Source organism: Monodon monoceros, unplaced genomic scaffold, assembly GCF_005190385.1.
Source record: "Monodon monoceros isolate NGI ecotype Baffin Bay Population unplaced genomic scaffold, NGI_Narwhal_1 Super_Scaffold_15, whole genome shotgun sequence".
NCBI lineage: Eukaryota > Metazoa > Chordata > Mammalia > Artiodactyla > Monodontidae > Monodon > Monodon monoceros.
In genome coordinates this window covers 10,920,844-10,943,524 of record NW_021703771.1, presented here as the reverse complement: position 1 = coordinate 10,943,524, position 22,681 = coordinate 10,920,844, and the positions used below count along the sequence as shown (strand labels likewise).

General features: G+C 37.6%; 1 protein-coding gene across 1 annotated transcript in view; it reads left to right on the top strand.

Annotated features, from left to right (window-relative positions):
* The window catches only part of COL12A1 (collagen type XII alpha 1 chain), a 106,005-nt gene that overhangs the window by 7,810 nt on the left and 75,514 nt on the right, over positions 1-22,681 (top strand). Inside the window, exons 3-13 of the mRNA XM_029224239.1 lie at positions 3,033-3,149; positions 4,968-5,111; positions 5,542-5,601; positions 7,786-8,049; positions 8,224-8,388; positions 9,029-9,202; positions 10,956-11,246; positions 11,658-12,260; positions 13,427-13,699; positions 16,734-17,006; positions 18,638-18,910. Of these exons, the coding sequence (XP_029080072.1) occupies positions 3,033-3,149; positions 4,968-5,111; positions 5,542-5,601; positions 7,786-8,049; positions 8,224-8,388; positions 9,029-9,202; positions 10,956-11,246; positions 11,658-12,260; positions 13,427-13,699; positions 16,734-17,006; positions 18,638-18,910 (2,637 nt within the window). The remainder of the gene's footprint in view (positions 1-3,032; positions 3,150-4,967; positions 5,112-5,541; positions 5,602-7,785; positions 8,050-8,223; positions 8,389-9,028; positions 9,203-10,955; positions 11,247-11,657; positions 12,261-13,426; positions 13,700-16,733; positions 17,007-18,637; positions 18,911-22,681) is intronic.

Below are 22,681 nucleotides of genomic sequence, written 5' to 3'. Positions count from 1 at the left end.
CACATATTGATTTTGACCAGGCATCAAATAAAGGTTTTTTATAGAGTAGAGAAATACTTATGTATATTTTAATAGGCAAATACATATCAATATTGGTTTCTAAAGTTAATCTTTCACTCAAATATTTCTTATTTTTTACATTTAAGCAAGTATGGTAGGAAGCTGTATGCTCTGGAGTCAGACTATGGGATCAAAGTTTTTCTGCCTATTAGCTGTGTTAACCCTTGCGAATTTCACAGACTCACCCGTTAATCAGGGATAATTAGGCCACTCTTCTGGGTGATCATGAGAAAAGAAGGAGACAGTATAGAAAGTGACTAGCTCTCTGCCTGTCACAGAAGAGACACTCAGCAAATGCTAGCTATAATTATTCCTAAAAAGTCCTAAATCCTGCCAGTTTATCTAAGGAAGATATCAGCAGAATGCAGCTTTCATAGCATAGCTTTTTGATAACAAAAAGCATTATTCATAAATATGAACTTAAACTGCTAGTGTTATGAATACTTAAAATTTTAGTTTCTTCACTATCAGTGTTCAGTTTTATGAATATATATGACTGCTATCTTATTTATTTATAATTTTACTTCTATTTGTCTTCGTTCAGATTCTTCTTCTACACAACTATGACTCTTTACAATCATAATCATCCTAGAAATATTCTGGCATCTGCATAGACGCTGCTTGTAACAATGCAAGGGCGGTTGTGAATTATTTTTATATAAAATAAAAGATTTTCAAAGTTAATGAAGATACATTTCGCATTGATTCAAGTTGACAGGGGTCCACACTCACACCTGCTTTATTATCTCTTTTCATGAGACAAACAAGCAAAATATATAAACAGAATGGCAAGCCTAAAAGGTTTTACAAGAGATAAAAGTGGCAAGAAGAAAAGTGGAAAGGGCTCTCTGTTGTACACAAGCTGGTCGACCATTCTTTCCTACTTTTGATCCCCAAGTACCACATCTGAGTTTCTATAAACACCTTAAAATCCTCTGAAATGTTAAAGACTTTTCCCAACAGTCAATTTTTCAGTTTTTCTGGAATCCTGGTCATTTGGAAATCAACAAGGTGGGCGGCTGCTGCCCCTCAGCAGCTTTAACCTAATGTCTGCTGCTTCAGGTCAATTTCCTTGCAAGGTTGGTGGTACTGTTTTTCCATGTACTGATTTTTTTTAAAAGCATGCTCAGGCCAGTTGCGTCTGCCTTTGCATTAAATTTGTCCTGAGCCATTGCTACTGGAACAATATTTTATAATGATATTCTTAATACCTATTGTCCTATTAACATCTGTTGCATGCTTGTTATACTAAGTGATGACTGCCAGTAAACCTCTCAAAACGGTTACAGACAGCAGAATGTTGAGTAATTAAACTATGCATGTAGATTAACAGTCTAATCTCACTGCCTGTGTATGGATAGTAAGAAAATAACATTTATTCCATTACTAGCGTATCCAATAAGAATAAAAAGCCATCTCCTACAGTTGGAAGCAGCAGTTCATTAAAGCAAACGTTTGCTTAATTTGTATAATTTCCATTAAAATGTGCTATTAATATTACATAAATACCTAACCCCAGTTCAATTCTATGACTCATGTCTCAAAGCTACTGCTATAGTTCAATTGACCTTTAGGAAAACCTAAAAGGAGACTGTAATCTCTCAAAAGAGAGACAAAAATTCTGACTCACCAGGAATACTTTCAATCCGAAACACTTTAAGAAGAGTATGGCGGAAAGTCATCTTATTGTGTGGACCTGCTTCAAGAGTAATACTTTTTAATGCATCGACCATGCACTGACAGTGAGTCAGTACAATGCTGCATGATGAGGCATGAACACTGCAGAGAGAATATCATTATAAAATATTTCTGGAATGTCTTTGTGTAATGACTATTGTACATGGAGGCTTTCGTTCATTGTGGGAAACTAAAAACAAGTCAACATTTCATTGACACATGCATGATGCTGTACAGTTTTGTATGTAAACTATTGCTTTCTGTACTTTTCAATTATTCCTGTCATTGACTTCTCCAAGATTTATGCGCAGTCGTGTCTTCAGATGGCTGATCCTTCCTCACTATTTTCTTTAAGTTCTGTAAATAAATGTCCATAAATATACATTGATGTTGTCTTTTCATAATTAACCATTGTTTTGTAAAGGACCATACTGGCATTTTAATTTAAAATGCCACTTCTAGTATGGAGTATACCTGCTGCAAAGGAAAATAACAGTGTTGGTTTACACCTTGCAAACGTACCGCAAATTGGTGTAAACAGGCAGAATGTTTGTTAGTTTTATAAACATCTGTATATCACTCTTTATATACTTATAACTGATTGACACCCCTTATTACTAGTTTTGAACATTGGTCTATATGAATACAAATATACATTTAAATGTATATTTCCTTGTGAGACATAACAGTGCTAAATTTCCCATGATTCCTCCTTTTTATTAAAATACATTTTTCATCTCTGCCACAGATTGAGAATTATCAAACAAAAATTAATAACAAGGCAATGATGCAGAGAATGAACCAAAATATCGTTGATCCTTTTCCACATCATGGAAAAAATGTATTATGTCAGTGCTCTCACTTAACCTCTGTGGTTGTAAGCAGGTTGTGATTTGGCATGCTTATTCAAAGTGCACTCAGCATGTATCGAAAGTTCCTTAATTGTTATGTGAATTGTTTGCATATGTGGTTATTATATGTGATTTCACTGTACCTGTATCCAAATATGTTTCTATTATGCTTGATTTTGCTGGCCATTCTTGGATGACCGAGCAACTCAAGAATCCAAAGTGTTTTGTGCTGTCTTCTGTAATATGTATACTCTCTGATGTTTTGTCACATCTTGTCAGCTTTTAATTTTATTCTCGTCCAACAAGATATCTTTTATATTTGTTGGAAACAAATTTATGCAAAGACAATTTTAGTAAGCTTTGCTCAACACAATTCTTTATTAATTAAATTGACCGTTTTGTGACATTGGAAAATGTAACTGATATCAACTCTCTCTCTTGCAGTTGACCCACCTTCAGACTTGAATTTTAAAATTATAGATGAAAATACTGTTCATATGTCATGGGCAAGACCACCTGATCCAATTGTGGGTTTCAAAATAACAGTGGACTCCACAACGGGTAAGTTTTGAGATGATGGGATTTTAGGACAGAGACATCAAAGGTGATATAATCTGATTTTTTCCCCTCCTTCCATTTCATTATGAGGCAGCCAGGATTTAGAAAACCTGAGGGGTTCACCTAACGTTGCAAGATATTTGGTGGGCTCAGGTCTCCAGATTTCCAGCCCAGGACCCGTTATTATATTTTTATAGTGTTAGCTTTATTAACTTGGTTTGCTGTGCTAAGCTGTTGTTACTAAAAAGAGACTCCCCCCCCCATCAGAATATTGCTGGTAATCTTTGCTTTTATAAAATAGAATGATCATTTCTTGACATTTTTCTTGAATCACTTAATCTGTCCAACACTTCAAGTGACAAGTGATGAAGTGAGTTGTTACGCCTTGCCCAGCGTCCTGCACACTTCAGTACTCAGGACACAGATTCTGGGATGGTGGTGAGCTGCCATGATGGAAGACAACAATTTACTAGATAGATTTCTGTAGATCCTAAGGCTAAGAGTCTTTGAAAGAAGACAACTTGTTTTGCTTGTTCTCAAAAGTTTTCTTTAGTATTCGTGATGTTGCCCAAGTGTGGAGAATCCATCTCTGTTGATTAACTTTTATTTCTAACGTGGAATGGGAAAATAACCAGTTTTACTAGCACTGGCCAAGTGGTAGGAAGAGGTCTGTTTTGGCTGACAGAAGCGATAGATGATGTCAACATGACTTAGCACCAGAGCTGTGTTTACATACTTGTGGCCTTTAAAAAATACCACTGATTTTAAATGCTGGTTTATCAGGAAATTGGGAAGCTGTATTTTTCTCCCATATGATCCGAGAACTTAAAAAGCGATCAAGAATTTACTTTTTATTCCTTGAATATTTTCTTCCCAAATATATTTGCCGTTAACTATTTCATTTATTCCAAAGCAGAAAAACAGTTGAAAAGAGTTCATCTGGTTTCCAGATGTTGGCGATGACTGACTCCTATACCTTAAAAACCTGGCAGGGCCCTGGTGTCTTGTTTTCCCATGGGGGCCCTGGTGGGTTCTGCAATGCTCCACATGTAAACCTGGAGCATTTCTCAGGGTTCTTTTACATTCGTTACCTTTTTCGATTATTTATGTTTTGATGAAAATTTAATATGTTTAAGAATTTTAAAAGTCACTTAGTCCCTAAGAACTACTGTGTTTCCTGATTGAATTGAGCATTATCATAATCTAGAAGGAAATACATAATTGTCAGTATATAAGGAAACGCTCAGTACACTGTACCTTGAAATGTTTGATACCTAGTTAAGTCAATTCAGAGGACCATGGTTACCCATTAGAGTATGCTCCCATCCCCCGCTGGAGTACGGAGGATGCACTTCTGTAGAAGAGGATGCTGTTTCCCAGTAGATGTTCCTTTTAACCTATGGGGTTTGTTGTCTTTGAGTTGATTTTCAGCCCTTCTTTTTCTTTCAGTGCCCTCCTCCAATGCATCATTTAAAATTAAATTATTTTCTGCTTTATCTCTAACTTATAAAAAAATTTGTTGTCTACCATTAATATTCAAAAATAATGAGAGATTTTTGTTTGATATTCTGGTATATCTTTAATCTAGAGGAATACTTGAGTCCACAAACAAATATGGAATATGATTGTAACAAGTAAAGGCAATGCCAGTCCATTTATTGAATTTCTAGAATTCAAAATGTTTGTTTTGGAAGGCAGTAAAAAATAATGTTTGGGTATTCTAAAAAAATGTGTATTTTGAATTTTCAGATTTTGAGTATATGCTATGTTATATGTGAAAAAAGTTTTGTTGCATTGATGTTTTTCTTTCTGTATTTTCAGATGGGCCCACTAAAGAATTTACCCTTGCAGCTAGTACCACTGAAACTTTATTAACAGAGCTTATACCTGAAATAGAGTATGTGGTGACAATCACTTCATATGATGAAGTAGAAGAAAGTGTACCAGTTATAGGCCAATTAACAAGTAAGCACACATATAAAGTACTTTTATACCTTATATTTTGCAGAAGATTTCTCCAACTTTCAAATTTAAGTTGTTGTTATGCAGAGTTAATTTATATCCATATTAACTATTCTTTCAATGATGCTAGATGTTAGTAGCTGTGAATAATTCATTCCTGATTTATAATCCTGGTCTCTGGAAACAGCGGGAATATGATGAATGAAAACTGTTAAAAACATTAGGCTTTGCCAGACAACAATGTTAATATCCATTTTGAAATATATCTAAAATCTCCCTAAAAATAATGTATTTGCAAGGGAATGCTTATTTGGCTGTATTCTCTGACCAGCCGGGAATGGACCATACATTTGAAAGACAACGTACTTATTTTCTTCTTAGGAAGTAATTGTATGGGTCCATTTCTTTTTGTAATAATCAAGTTTTGATTCAGTTCAAACAGGTGGCCCGATAAAGCCAGGGGAGAAGAAACCTGGAAAAACAGAGATACAAAGTAAGCATTTCCCTTAATATTTGTGCTTGGCTTTGCAGAAGTTATAAATGTAATCTAAAGGAGATGTTCCAACTAGGTCCATAGTTTGATCTCACTCCTATATTAATTTCTGTAAGCTTTATCTACAGGAAGTACAGGCAACGTAATAGTAATGTATGACTAAGTGGTTATAACACCTACGTTCTGACTTTCTAACCTTTCATTCTATGTACTAAATATTCTTTTTACTGGGAGTGTTTTAAATGTGTGTGTGTCCAAGTTCCCCTGCAGGATTTTGGCAGTAGGTGAAAAACAAAGCTCGTCACTGGACTTAACTCCTTTCTCAAAGACAAACTATAGAAATAGGTGGTAGCTCAGGGACGCATGAGAGCTATAAGGCTGGACCACAAGGGAGATGCCCTCACAGTGTTTTCAGCAATTCCATTGCCATGAAAATGTATTTCTATGTCTCTGTATATGTTATGCTTGTTTCTAGGGTGTTTACATGGGCTTAGTTGGTGCAGTTGTAACCGTTTCCGGAGTCTCCGTAAGACGTCTCTGATAAGTTGATGCATTTGTAATCAAATGAAAGCAATTTTAGTGTCTGGTTTTGTGGCTTCTAGCCCCTTTTGGTCTTACACTGCTCTGTGTGACTTGCTGGGATGGAGCCCTGAAGGGTTTCTTGGACTTCTAATTTTGCCACCTTGTAAATTGGATTTATGACTCAGGATAACAATAAAAAGATCGTGACCATGAAGTTCCCTTTATCCTGAATTTTTCCCGCCAGGTCACTGGTTATAATTCTTCTTCATGTCTACTTATCTGAAGCGAAGTTTATAGTATGCAGTTACAACGCAGATATTTTCCCTGAATCATCAATATTTATTCTAAATCAAAGCATTATTCTAAATACTGACTTTCAGTAGGCTTAAATTGGCCCATTAAATAGTAGGCAAAAATTATTTAGGCATGCAACTTGTATTGGCTTGCAAATTTCCCAGGACCTTTCCTCCTCTTCCTAGCCAAATACTTCTCTTATTATCTACCAACTGACTGCAGGGACAAAAATATCTTCAGAAAATTCACTCAGCTTTGCCTTATGAATACAGATTTTCATAAAAACCAACCTGTTGCCCCCTCCCCACCTGACCACAGAGAGAGGGAAAAATATGTTTGGTTATAAAGGCCAATTGTTGCAATTTTAGTGATTTAAGGGTACTGCATATATTTTTACTTTTGAATGAAAATGTTTCCCCCCCGTTTTGTTTAGTACAAGAAGGTTTTAGTTGTCAATTTAAAATACATTGATATGGACATATATACACTACCAAACGTAAGGTAGATAGCTAGTGGGAAGCAGCCGTATAGCACAGGGAGATCAGCTCGGTGCTTTGTGACCCCCTGGAGGGGTGGGATAGGGAGGGGGGGAGGGAGGGAGACGCAAGAGGGAAGAGATATGGGAACATATGTATATGTATAACTGATTCACTTTGTTATAAAGCAGAAACTAACACACCATTTAAAGCAATTATACTCCAATAAAGATGTTAAAATAAAATACATTGATAATTAGGACAAGATATTATGGCGATTTTGCATCACATTTATGCTTGTTGGTACTTCTGTTAAGACTCCATTAACCCTCTAGATTAACCAGCTGCAAACTTTAGACAATTATATTGTAAGATGCAGGAGAATTGTTAAAAAAGATGTGCTCTTTTCTTCAACCCTACCGCATTTGCTTAAATGGTACAGCAATTGTTTTGTATTTATTGATCTCAGAATACCAAGAATGAAAACACTTTGCTTACGTTTCTTTCGTATGTCTCCTAGATATTTTATATAGCTTTTACTTGGAGAAAAGAGTGAGGATATGGTTATAAAAATAGACAAATCAATAGCAACGATACTTGGGTCACAGGCTCTTGGAGAATGGGTCATATATGTATCTAGTCTTGCACAGTGTCTTATACAACAGTTTAAAGACATATAGTTGCAGAAATGCATACTGAAAATGCTTCTGTGTGTGCCAATAAAGTTTTACATTCTTTTGTGCATGTCAGTTGTGGGTAAAGAACAATGTGAAAAGTTCTAATGAACAAAATGATTTTAGGAGCCAACCTTTTTGCCACGTTAGTTTGTATTCCTTAATGCTAGATAGATTTATTAGTGTGTCATTTAAAAAATATATCACATGTATTTCAGAATGCTCTGTCAGTGCCTGGACTGATTTAGTGTTCCTTGTGGATGGCTCATGGAGTGTGGGAAGAAATAATTTCAAGTACATTTTAGACTTCATTGCTGCTCTTGTGTCTGCTTTTGACGTTGGGGAAGAGAAGACAAGGGTTGGAGTTGTTCAGTACAGCTCTGACACCAGGACGGAATTTAACTTAAATCAGTACTACCAACGGGATGAGCTGCTTGCTGCAATTAAAAAAATCCCATACAAAGGTGGCAACACGATGACAGGTATGTTTTTACAAATTGTGGTATTGTTTAAGGTAAATGAAGTATCTATTTGGGAAAGAAAGGATGCATTGCCCAAATTATCATATGTTAAATAATTTTGAAATTAATCCCATAGCTTTTGATTTTGGTAAAATTGTGTCACGTGGAACTGAACATATTTCTTTTTCATTTCAGGGGAAGCCATTGATTACTTAATTAAAAATACTTTCACGGAATCTGCTGGATCAAGAGTTGGCTTTCCCAAAGTGGCAATTATTATTACAGATGGCAAATCCCAGGACGAAGTGGAAATTCCAGCAAGAGAGCTTCGAAGTATTGGGGTTGAAGTGTTCTCTTTGGGTAGGTCAAGTTTGGTTAAGTATTTTCATTTTAGAACTACTTTAATACTTAATGGCCAGGAAGATGAAGGGTTGATTCCTCAAGGAACGATTCTTTCTCAAGGAAGGAAAGCAGTTTTTACTGCATTTGATAGTATAGTGTTAATCCAGATCATTTTTGAGTAAAACTTCTGCTTATCTATTTCTCTCACGTAACTCCTTTAGCATACGCATTAAGTAAGGCGGTATTCACATTCTTTGTCAACACTCTGCTTTTCAAAGAATGCTGGGCCAATGATTCTAATAAAGATCCTCCTCCTATTATCATTAAGTGTTTTTTATGTTTCCTCTCTTATGTAACACTTGAAGAATTCAGAGGGTTCCAGCTCATTCAGGACTCTGGAAGTAAAAAGTATTATCTTTACAGATGGCAGGGACAAATGATGGCATGGTTGGCATGAGAGCCCACTCTGTTTTACCAACCAGCCTTTTGCCTCTTTGGCCATGTTACGTGAAATGGGAAAATGCTTTTGTCATTTCAACAGTTGCACATTCCTTAGGACGCAAAACAATTCCAGTTTATGACTGAATAGGACTTGAAAATGTCTTTACTTCCCACACTTCCCTTCCCATATCCTTGTCCTTTTTTTTTTTTTTTTAAGGCATTAAAGCCGCAGATGCAAAAGAACTCAAACAAATCGCCTCCACACCTTCCCTAAATCACGTTTTCAACGTGGCCAACTTCGACGCGATTGTGGATATTCAGAACGAGATCATCTCCCAGGTGTGCTCAGGTGTGGACGACCAGCTTGGGGAATTGGTCAGTGGAGAAGAAGGTGAGTGAATTGTTGGGCGTTCCCATGTGTCCCGCTCTTCCATTACTTGAGAGCAGTTACGGCTTCACAGGCAGGGGGACATTTAGTTTGGCGTTCTGGTTCTATTAAATGGCGGAGGAAAAGAGTTTCCGTCAGCATACTCTGCAGAGTGTTTTCAGGGCTCTTAAGAATATTTCAAAGATCAGTCAGTTCGATCCTCCCACATTTGGAACATGCTTCCATTTTATTGGTCATTGCTTTTAAGTACATGGGAGAGAGAAAAGACATTTCATAAGCATCCTTTGGAGTATTAGAAAGTCACAGTTTCCATAATTGTTCGCCTCTTAGCCTAAGAATTCACAACTGATTAAAGATAAGTTCTAAAGAGCTACATCTTCAATCATATAAAGTCTTTAATCTACAAACCCCAAGTATTTTGGCAATGTTACTATTATTTCATGGGCTCTGAATCTCTTTCTTTGTTTTACCGCCTAATGTCTGATTGTTTGCTCTGCTTTATTACAAAATCCACCCCCGCCCATCTTCCCCCTGGTCAACCTCTCTTTACTCAGTCTTTTAAAACATTCACGTGTCTCACCTTCACTAGGGTGTGTGTGCGAGGTTAGGCCAAAGTTTGGTTCTGCCCCCGTTTGAACTCTCCCTGGAAGGGGTGTGGGCTGCATTGCAGTCTGTTTTGGGGCCTCTTCTCTCTGTTGCTGGCGATCGCCTGAGACTTCCGCTCCCCAGCACTGTCTCCGCATCAATCCAGAGCTTTGCCTAAACTTCCAGTTGGCACATCCATTGCTTTCCTCCCACTGCTTCTCACTTCTTTAGGCGTCATTTTTATGGACTACATCTGATTGCCTTTTTGAGAGGACAGTGAGTAACCTTGTACATATTTTATCATCCACTGTTGTGGCCTGGCTTATAAAAACTTAGAACTATATCTTCTGGGAAACTGATTCCACTGGCAAATCTAAAACTTGCAAGATTTGGTCTGAAATAGCTTAAAATACTTTGTTATCTGCTAAGTGTTGGATTGGCTGAAAAGTTCGTTCGGAACATCTTAACGGAAAATCCCGAACGAACTTTTTTGGCCAGCCCAATACACGACTATGTTCTACACTGAGTAAGGATAGGACATTTTTAGATGATCAGTATTTGCTTGTCAGTATGCCTGTTGTAAACCATTGTTTCACCCCTGTTTGGTGGCATTATGAACATAGCTGAACTTTTTTTCTTATCTTGAATAAGTGGAAATACAATTGCTTAAGATGATAAGAACCTGTCATTTAAGAACTGCTGAATTCTTTACCTTTCTTGGCATATTATAAAGTATCTTAAATATTACATTATTATGCCTATATTACTATTAAGAGAGAAAAACTTTCTAAAGCACTGAGTAAGTCATTGATTTAACAAATATTCATCAAGTGCTTCCTTTGGTACCTGAATAAAGGCAATGAGTGTAATACCAAAACCAGAATGGAAAATCTTGGTCCCAGAGAATGAATTAGGCATCAGATGTCCTATTATTAATTTCTCCAAGGACTTCTTTTTCCCTAAACTTCTCATCTCCCTGATAAAAATTCAGGCACTGAGTCTCTTTCGGTGTGATGGGTACTGGTGGAAGTGGGGGACCGGGATTGGGGAACTTTTCCTGAGGCATTCATGATTAATTCGAATAAGGAAAACTGAGGTGCAAACCTGAAGACCTCATTAACAGGGTTGCATCTCACTGTTTTTAATCACGCTTCTGCTCATTATTTTGTAGTTGTTGAACCTCCTTCAAATCTGATTGCCACGGAAGTCTCATCAAAATACGTTAAGCTAAGTTGGAGTCCATCTCCTAGCCCAGTGACTGGCTATAAAGTTCTCCTTACACCCATGGCCGCAGGAAGCCGACAGCATGCTCTGAGTGTGGGTCCCCAGACGACCACACTCGGTGTTCGCGACCTCTCAGCAGACACAGAATACCAGATCAGCGTTTCTGCCATGAAGGGACTGACATCCAGTGAACCGGTTTCAATAATGGAGAAGACTCAGCCAATGAAAATTCAAGTGGGTGAGTTAATGGGTGTATCACTGAGTCTGGAATACCTGAAGGTCCATTTGATAGTATGCTGGTTCAGGTTTACTTTTAAACAAAATGTTTGCAATAGTTTTCTTTTAAAGAAGGCTGCTTACTAAGAAAACCGGATACCGTAGGCCTTCCATATCTGAGGTCCCGTATCCACAGATTCAACCGCTGTGTGTGGTCTGACGTTGGCTGAATCTGCAGATGCGGAATCCGCGGATCTGGAGGGCTTACTTCCCTGAGCCATTTTACAGAATGGACAAGAGCATCCCTGGAGTTTGGTGTGGGGAAGGAGGTCCTGGAACCAATCCCCCAAGGATACAGAGGGACAGCTGTATCTATATTTTATTGATTAATTTGTATTTGTTGAACTTTAATGGGCTTTCTTTCTTTTTACAGAATGCTCACGTGGTGTGGATATAAAAGCCGATATTGTGTTTTTGGTTGATGGTTCCTATAGCATTGGGATTGCAAACTTTGTTAAAGTTAGAGCCTTTTTGGAAGTTCTCGTCAAAAGTTTTGAGATTTCACCAAATAGGGTACAGATAAGTCTTGTCCAGTACAGCCGGGATCCTCATACTGAGTTCACATTGAAAAAATTCACCAAAGTTGAAGATATAATCGAAGCAATAAACACCTTCCCCTACAGAGGAGGATCTACCAACACTGGGAAAGCAATGACTTACGTTAGAGAGAAAATATTTGTGCCGAGCAAGGGTTCAAGAAGCGACGTCCCAAAGGTCATGATTCTTATCACGGATGGAAAATCTTCCGATGCTTTCAGAGACCCAGCTATAAAACTAAGGAATTCAGATGTTGAAATCTTTGCAGTTGGTGTGAAGGATGCTGTTCGCTCAGAATTAGAAGCCATTGCCTCTCCTCCTGCTGAGACCCATGTGTTCACAGTGGAAGATTTTGATGCTTTTCAGAGGATATCTTTTGAACTCACACAGTCTATCTGTCTTAGAATTGAGCAAGAATTGGCAGCTATAAAGAAAAAAGGTCAGTAGGCTTTGTAAAGTAAAAGTTACCTCTTCATGAACACAGCATTTGTGCTTCTAAAATTGTGGATAATATGCTTTGTCAATTCTTTTCATCTATAGGAAAAAGTAACCTTCCTATATTATTGAAAACTACTGAACTTAACTCATTTAGCTCTGAGATATGACTTTCTCCTAGGTGTGGGTCAGGTATTTATTGGTGAAAAAGCTGTTTATCCTAAGAGTCATGAGCTGCTTTTGATCTTAGATCCTCAGTCAGGGCGGGGAACCAGCTTTATCAAACCCATTTGTCGCATCCAGTTCAATAACCACGAATTGAGTGTCTACCATGTGTTAGATGCTCAGCTAGTTGCTTTGAATCAAAGGTGACTGGAACATAGTCCTGGATCTTTGAATCCTCCTCATGCATTCTCTTTCCTGGACCATTTTCTGGGCATCCTTCCTCACATCTGGAATTCCCTTTCCTTTTTTCTTCATTTGTCCAAATTCTGTTTTTCAACATTCGATTAAAAGTCCCATCTCTTTCATCAAGCTTCTTAATTGTTCTAGGGCTATAACACTTATCACTTATAGTCATTTGGCATTCAAATATACTACTTTCTTTTGTTAATAACTTTACACTCTCTTGTCTCTCCAATTTGATTGTATGTCCCCTAAGGACAGTGAGTGTGCCTTAAACATTGTGCCTTCCTATGATTTAGTTTAATAAATATTCTTTTGTTAGGGAAAAATTTTAAATTATTACTTTGAAATATCTGTCTACCACCAGAGGTTAATATCTGATTGACCGGGATGAATGGGAACATTTTGATGGTTCATTTTAGGTCTGTTACTGTTTTAAGTATTCCAATTGTGGGCAGGACCATTCCATTTGTGCTTTGTCTTAGGGAGCTCAAAACTCGAATTCAGCTTTAACTGGTTATTTAAACACATAACTCAGTGTTATGAATGGTCAAGACAAATGATCAGGACCTCTTTGTGGGGCTGTGAGTGAGAGGCTTTCTCTCAGTGGTCTTGTGTGCAACGTTTACTCAGTGCATTGGTCTCAGTGACCACTCTCCCAAATGAATGTAAGCCATTTGAAAAAGTGTGTAGTCATTAGGTCCATTTTTGGTTTATAGATTTAAAAATTTTAACTATGTCCTTTTTTTTTTTTTCCCTTAACAGCTTATGTGCCTCCAAAGGATCTTAGTTTTTCTGAGGTGACTTCCTACAGTTTGAAAACCAGTTGGTCTCCTTCTGGAGAAAATGTTTTTTCATACCACATCACCTACAAGGAGGCTACTGGGGATGGTGAGGTGACAGTGGTGGAGCCAGCCTCGAGCACCAGCGTCGTTCTCAGCAACTTGAAGCCAGAGACCCTGTACCTGGTCAACGTGACCGCGGAATACGAGGATGGCTTCAGTACACCCTTAGCTGGAGAGGAGGCCACCGCAGAAGGTGTGAGAGGGTTCTCCACTGTTTTCCCCAAACTAACAGTTTACTGTAGAACAGAGTTACCATTTGAAATAACCATCTGCTCTATAGTCCAACACTGTGAATGCCCTCGTAAGATCCAGTACCTTTAAAACACAGCTGCTCATAAATCTTTATTATTTATTTATTTATTTTTGGCTGTGCTGGGTCTTCGTTTCTGTGCGAGGGCTTTCTCTAGTTGCGGCGAGCAGGGGCCGCTCTTCATCGCGGTGCGCGGGCCTCTCACTGTCGCGGCCTCTTGTTGCGGAGCACAGGCTCCAGACGCGCAGTCTCAGTAGTTGTGGCTCACGGGCCTAGTTGCTCCGCAGCATGTGGGATCTTCCCGGACCAGGGCTGGAACCCGTGTCCCCTGCATTGGCAGGCAGATTCTCAACCACTGCACCGCCAGGGAAGCCCTCATAAATCTTTTTAAAAAGAGAAAAACTCTTAAGTAAAAGACCCTAGATTTATTGTGATGAATTTGAGGTTGAGACATAGAGAACTGTTAATAATTATGGAACTAACTCTGGAAATACTGCTTATCTAGCATTTTCTGTCCCATGTACCAACAGTGTCGTGTTCAGATACTTCTGAAACTACCAAACTTCTGATGGCGAATATATATTACCAAATTTTTTTTCTTTTTTAAAATTGTGGTAAAATATACATGTATATATGTAAAACATAAACTTGACCCTTTTAACCATTTCAATTGTACATTTCAGTGACAATTAGTACATTCAGTGGTTGTGCTAACATCACCACATTCATCTCCAGAACTTTTTCATCTTGCAAAACTGAAACTCTCTACCTGTTAAACAATAACTCTCCATTCCTGCTACCCTCTGTCCCCCCGACCATGGCAACATTCTGCTTTCTGTTTCTATGGATTTGATGACTCTAGGTTTCCATGTGAGTGGAATCATACAGTATTTGTCCTTTGGTGACTGGTTTATTTCCCTTAGCCTAGGGTCCTCAGGGTTCATCCGTGTTTGTAGCCTGCGTCAGAATGTTCTTTCTTCTATGGCTGAATGATATTCCGTTGTATGTATATACCAACATCGGTGGACACTTGGGTTGCTTCCACCCCTTAGTTATTATGGACAATGCTGCTAAGAACAAGGGTGTACAAAGTTTACCAGATATTTTAAGCAATATTTGTTTAGATGTGTCCACCTTACTAGATAGATTTGAATACTTTCTGATACATTTCTCTACATTTGACATTTAAAGGATTCCAGTGAACCTGGTTAGCAGGCCAGCACCAGACAATTACTCTTGATATATACAGTGAATATCACAAGAGATATCAGTCATTCTCCTCCATTTTTATTCGATACAGAAGAGGCTGAAACAGCAGCGTGAGGAATCTTAGTTACAAAGAAGTACTGGCTCACAGGGAGGGTATATGTTGGTCTACCTGCCGATAAAAGCTAGAGAATCTTTTCTCCGAAAAAATTTTCAAATAAGATTGATTTTTCTTTTGTGCATGGTTTAGGTATATTTCTGCCCGAAGGCTAGTAGATAAACTAAATGGCCTAAGATGTCTTCTTGTCCTATGATTTTTGTGATAGTATAACCTAGCAGTCCACACTTAGATATTTATGACTTTCTGATGATTTCTGTGTAATGCCCACACTGCGGCTTCATGAGCCTGGCCCTCTTTGTTCAGCACTTTGGGATGGGGATGGAACTATGCCTCAAGAAGAAATTGAAGTCTAAAGGGTTTTTGAATAGAGCCAACTGTATTCGTTTACACTCTAGTTTTTGGTCACTGGGCTACTACAATAGAATTTGATAATACCTTTCCAATTCTGCTGCCTGTACTGAAATCTGAGATTTAGATTTTCTTTTGTCAATGAGGAGGTGTCTGACTCAACACCTTTATTAGACTAGCACTTACTGAGCTTCTGCCATGTGTCAGGTACTGATAACTGATGTGATAATTGTTTCCAAACAATGATAATTGTTTCCATGGCTTGTCTCATTTAACTGCCTCAGTAACCCTACAGATAGTCACATTTTTACTGTTGAGTAATCTGAGACTCAAAATTATACATTAATTAAATTTCAGAGCCAGTATTCAAATCCATCAGTTTTGTTTTGACTAATTTAGTCTTTTTCCTTGCCATATTAAATGAATCATTGATGTAAGTCTGCCACCTGCCATTTCTTTCTTTTCTTGAGATATACAACTCCTTTTTCCCTGGAGTGGTCTATGGATGTGTTGGACATTTAGATAAACTTCTAATTGTATGTGAGGTGCATGCAGATATATTGCACTGTGGTTTTACCCCAGTAGATTTAGTTCATCTCTCTCGACTGTGTTGTCCATACGAACAATTTGCTTCTTAAACAAAAAGGTCATTAAACCACAAAATCAAATGATGTTCTTACATGGGCTTAACGAAAATTTCATTTAAGACTGAGTGCGTGGATGTTACTTACATTGTAGTTTAACCTCGGGATTTTGGTTCAACTAGCATTCATTAGGTGCCTACAATGTATCTGGCGTAACACATGTATGGTCTAATTATTCTCAAGGCAAATGACTGTGCAGATAAAAGAATGAATTGTGGTACTGATTGGATAAGAGAGTTTGTTCAAGTGGGTAAATGTGGTAGACGTGGGTGCTAGGTATTATCTTCCTACTTTTCTGAGAAAATCTAGTAAGAGTGAAAGCCTTGTTACTTATGTTTGAAGAAACAGATTGTTTTTATTTTTGAATTTTATGTCAACATTAATTTACAATTTAATAGAGTACGATATTAAAAGTTTACTGTTATACACCTCTTTATTTGATTAAAAAGTTGACAGTACTTCTTTTCTTTCTGGGTATTGTAGAGTGTTTGCTCTTTCAGAATCTAGTTAATAGCTGGCTAAATGCATGCAGGAACCAGGAGGTTTGTCAAAAAGCTGCTCATGGATTTGCTGAGAGAAATGCTATAATTTAGTGATCAAAAACTAGTGTTTTATTTTTCACATAAAATCAGTCAACTTATTATTTTTTAAATTTCAGTAAAAGGAGCACCTCGAAACCTAAAGGTGACGGATGAGACTACAGATAGCTTTAAAATTACCTGGACTCAGGCTCCGGGGAGAGTCTTAAGGTATCGAATTATCTATAGACCAGTTGCTGGTGGAGAAAGCAAAGAGGTTACCAGCCCAGCCAATCAGAGGAGGAGAACGCTGGAGAACCTGACTCCAGACACAAAATATGAAGTATCTGTAATTCCTGAATATTTCTCAGGATCTGGCTCTCCGTTGACTGGAAATGCAGCCACTGAAGAAGGTAGAGGAAATATGCTCATCATTTGGTAACAACTGAAATCTTAGACTGTAGGAGCAGCTTTGGACAACTATGCAGATGCTATGAGCCATGAGACACTTTGTCTCAATTATCTGAGTATCTTCGACGGTAGTCCTATTAGACTTGTCTTACTCAAATGTTTGACTTACTCATGACAACATTTATTGGTGTCAAAAGAACCTGAATGCTATGAGATGGTCCAAATATTCTTTTAAAATAATATTATTAAATATTCGAATATAAACTGAAGGATGACTAGGGATTAAAAATCAAACCGTTATGTACCATTGAGAGGGATTACATATGGTTTCTTCAGGAATATTTAAGGATATTAACATGTTTTTATTTAAATGGAATGGTTAGGCTCCTAGGATAGATTCTGATATTAGTTGCAAATTATTAATATTTAATGTGTGGTTTCATTGAGGAAAATTAAGACACTTAATTTTCATTTTATTCCTTATCTTTAAAGTTTTTTAAAAATAACTACATATTAGCAATAATGAAGTTATTAAGCAACTATTTGTATCAGGTTCTGTGCAAAGAGCTTTTCATATATTATCTCATTTAATCCCTGCATAGAATCTATGAAGTTGTTACTTTTTTATCCTAGTTCTACAAAAAAAATTGAGGCCAAGGGAACTAAATAATAGCTCAGAGTCATGTTGCTCATACGTGGTGAATCTGAGTTTGTGGACTTTATTGCCCTTGTGCAGACACGTTCTAGCTGGGCCTGCGTCACTACTTCCCTCCTGGTGCAGCCTAGCTAATTAGCCTCTCCTGCAGAGACACTTTCTCTTTCCACCTGCTCTCTTCCTCCTCTCTTCCCTCTGGGAAGTCACTTCTGTTTCACTCTTTCCAGTTGGGGACCTAGGGCTCTTTGTGCCAGGCACCAGAAAAAGACCCAATGATGCTTCACCTTTCTATTTTCTGGAGTTAAAGTGGCTGGAGATGTGTGCCTGGTGGGGAGAGTCATAGACTTGGGTGCCTTGAGACCCTTCAGAGACCACATGGCCACTCTACCAGGAAAGGCATGAAAAGCCAAACATAGTTGCAAAGAGATGGGCAGCCCTTGAGTTTTACCCAAGACTTGACCTCGTTTGGGCTGTTTCCTCTCATATATTTTTTCTAGGGATGGCATTATTTTTATCATTTATCATTTTTATCACATTGGTGCATTTCATGGCCATCACATTTAGACGTTCATAGCATTATGCTAACAAACCTTTTTACTGATAATCTCTTAGCAGAGTTAAACTCTCCATTGTGATACTAATTAGCACGTATACATTTTATAGTGCTTTGTCCCACTTTTAGAGAAAACATTGAAGTTTTTTACATGAAAGATTCTAACATGAAAGATCTTAGCATGTGTAAATACAGAAGAGGAGTTAGATGGCTTTTGCTTTGTTTCTACTGACACATAGGGACCAATTTAGAGATGCTTAAACTCTTCTGGCCAGTCAATAGTTACGATAGCCATAATCTCACCTAGGATATAAATTTGATTTCATATATATATATATATATATATATATATAAAGCAACAAAGTGTATTTTAAGTCATTTTATTAAATAATGAGTTTTGATGTTGTTGTTATTTTTTAATGAAGTTAGAGGGAACCCAAGAGATTTAAGAGTTTCTGACCCTACGACATCAACTATGAAATTATCTTGGACTGGGGCACCAGGAAAAGTGAAACAGTATCTCGTCACATACACCCCCGTGGCAGGAGGCGAGACTCAAGAGGTCACTGTGAAGGGAGACACAGCCAATACTGTCCTGAGAGGATTAAACGAAGGGACACAGTATGCCTTATCTGTGACAGCCTTGTATGCGTCCGGGGCTGGAGATGCCCTTTTTGGAGAAGGGGCAACGCTTGAAGGTAATTACTGTCATATTGTATAGAAATCCCTGAGCTTGCTTGCGATCGCATTTAGGGAGCTTAAAATGTTTTCAGAGAATGAAATCTGGGAGTGTGCGATCCTTTTTCTTAAAAGGAATTTGTATTGAAAAATAAGTAGTCATAAAACTGCCTCTTATTCAGAGACGTAGAATGTAAGCTACTGAAACAATTAAATTTGGTTGGGGAGAAGTGTATTGGGGAGCTGAGCGCATGGTAAGGCCGTAGAAATGTGTCTGCAGTGCCATGGACTGGTTAAATGGAGAATAGGTGTGTGACACTTGGGTGGGAAGGGGCCTTGGGAAGCATTTGCGGAGGAAGAGGGTTTAGATTGCCCAAGGTACCACAGCTGCTGTCATCACCCAGGAGCAGGCAGAAACCTTTTTTGACTCTCAGCCTCTTTTCATGCACCATGCATATAAGCATTCACAATAGCTTGAAAAATGTGAGAATCCAAGTTACTGTTTCTTTGTTTTCTAAATGATCTCTAAAATTCAGTTCAGAGTTAGAAGTTCAAAGTTAATGCAGTACTTAGTAAGAACCATCGAGACCGGAGCTGTTTCCTTGGTTCTCTGGAGTTCATTGTCAGAGGCCTTCATATTTCTTAGGCTCTTTTGAACTATAATGGCAGCTTAGATTTGACTCACCACAACCACAGAGTAAGTCCTGTGTGAGAGAAAATACAAATGTAACTTAACCACAATGAGAATGGATTGTAGTGTTAAAAAGAATTATCCGTGGATGGTTACAATGATGACTCAGTTCCATAGTTGGGGGCCTAAATGGGAGATCAGGTATAGCTTTCCTTTTGTTATCACCATCTTTTCTATGACTTATTTAAAATAATTGTAGGAAGAAAATAAATCCGAAGTATCTTTTGTAATGTGAGATCACAGTGATATTAGGCAAAATCTCCATCAAATTTAGTGAATCCAAGAGCTTGGAGGACTGTATATGTTATGATTGACAGGGACGAGGCCTACAAGAGGCAGTTTTGATTGAAACGTCAAGACTTAGTCAAGAAATAAGAACAGATAGACAAAAACATTCTAATCAAAATTCTATCTCTAAGAGTCATCAAGAGTTTAAGTCCAATACTCTGTGAGATTTATTGTTAGAAGAGGATTTAAACGAAAGATTAAATATCAGTGTGTAAAGTACTGATTATCAGAAGAGTCCTGGTTTGGCTACCTTGCCATGTGACTTTGAAATAATCCCTTAACCCTGCTGAGCCTCAGTTTACCCATCTATAAAGAGGGGATGACCACTGTTCCCCCTTCCTCCCAGACTTACTGTGGAGATCAAATGGGAGAATGTAAGTGAAACGTTTTGGCAACTCTAAATAAAATACCCCACGTATATGAAATTCATCAAGGGGAAACAACATTCACTTTAGAACTGATATCTAAAAATACAGCTTTTGTAAGTATTTCAAAGATATTGATTGGTTACTCTAAAGTTTTGAAAATAATGAGAGGAATGGAAATTGCCTTAATTACGGAGACGTAATCCAAACAACAAAAGCATGTGATCTTCATATCTGGAGCAACGTTCAGAATTTCTGAGAAGATTGTCCTTTTCTTTTGACCTTTGAAGTTCTCTTTCTCATGTGCTTTCTACAGGATTTCAACGTAGATTATTCATAGGATTTTTTAAGGATCAACTTTTGAGCTTTTATTTTTATAGAATAGTTGGAGATTATTTATATTTGCGAACATTTCTCTCTTATAAAGGATATCTTAGAAATAATGTAATAGTTTTACTTCTGCTTGTACCTTTTAACCTGCTGCAATTCTTCTGCATGTCTTACTTTAAAAATATATTTATATTCAGTCAAAAATCTTGATTCTAAAGATTAAGGCATCTTTACTAGGAATAATGTATTACCAATTTTTAGAAAATAAAATGCACATTTTAACTTAACAGCAAACATATACTACTGGGTGATGATTTTTCTAGGCCAGGTGTATAGCTAAACTGTTTATAATTTTATGCCTTTGCGCATGTGGTATAGAAAATCTAACAACTTGTATGCATGTGTGAGTGTGCACACACACGTATCTGATCAGAAATAATCTCGACGGGAGATGCACAGGTAGTAAAATAAATTAAAAAATTACTGTTTCCCATTCCCTGAGAAGGAAGAAAGCTAGATGATTTGCAAGTTCCCTTTAAAAATATAGTTAATTCATAACTAAATTGTAAGAGTAGATTTTTTTCCATTGACACCAAAGCTCTTTACTGTAGTGAAGGATTAGAGAAATTACCGCCAGCCTGATTTTATTAACATATTTATCTCATTGCACGATGTGTGGTAAACTTGAGGAATATGTGAAAGCATAGTTGTGACTAAGTGAAAATAATAGAAGGCTTTTGCCCCTGGTTATTCTATTTCATGTTATTATATTAACCTAGCCAAATCCACATACCATATACAGGAATAGGATATGATGGTAAATGCAGGGAATGGAAAGCCCAGAAACAGAGCCAGGCCACTGCTTTTGAGGGTTGCTGTTTTTCCAATCTGTTTTTCTCTGGGGAGAGGAGGTGGTTAGAGCAGACCTTGAAGGAATGTTTCTTCCGTCCAGTGGCATGGCTCAGCCAGCAAGGGCATTCTGTGGGTTGAAAACTGTATAGATTGACTGAAGTGCATTCTATTCAATTAAAAAAGAATTAAAAAAAATAATTAGTGTGGTCTACAACCATCCCTAACTTGAATCTGTTTCCTAGTGCTTTCTTGAAATGTCGCCAATGATCAGAAAATTCCCCTGTCCCTGGAAGAGAGATTTATTAGCACTGGCGTTGGGGAAGTTCATGGTTGGCCCCAGTACTGTATGAAACAGAATCACAAAGGCAGAATTTATTACCATTTCAGATCCAAACTTCGGAGGGATCTGAGCACAAACTGTTAGGTTTGATTAACATTGTTTCTTTCCCCTGTTGTTGTTAAAGTGGGTTTAATGTAATTACTAAAACAATGCTGTACATGTAAATGAACTTTAAATCTTGAAAGAACTTTTGGTTGTCACTGTTAGTGTTTACAGAGAGGCAAACCTGCCCTTATAAACCTCGAAATGAATAATGCCCATTTTAATTCAGAGATTTACCACAAGTGAATGAAAATTTCAGTTTTGGAATAATACAGTTCTTTTATTTTTGAGTGTGTTTTTTGACCATGGAAAAGATGATTTTTTCAGAATTTCCTTTGTTTCAGTTGCCATAGCAACTCTCCAGTGTCCTACACATGAATGGCTTCCTATACATCAAACCAAGCTAACTCAGCTGACATTCTGTTACAATGAGGTTTTTAGCACATCACAGGAATTCTTCTGCAAGATGTTGAGTGACATGGGGCCCCTCCAAGATGGACTAAATAAGGCCTCTATGTTATCCTAGATTTACTGCTGTCTCATAATTTGAAAAATCATACATTCTGGGTATAACAACTCTGATGTTTCCAGGGAACTTTAGCACAATCACCAAACAGTAATTCATATTTTCTTTCCTGCAAATCAATGGCTTATCAGAGAAAAATCTATATTACATCAGAGAGGTGACACTTAACGGAAGAAATCTCACCCGGGCTTTGAGGTTGAAGGTCCATTTAATTGTTTAGGGGTTTTATAACACTATGTGCTCCTTTAAGTAATTAAGTTAACTGATCAACAGTGAACTTTGTCCTTTGGAATGGTGACTCCAAGTCGTTGGTTGTAAATCAAGTGTGTTTCCACATGAACGTTATCCAGAGCAGGT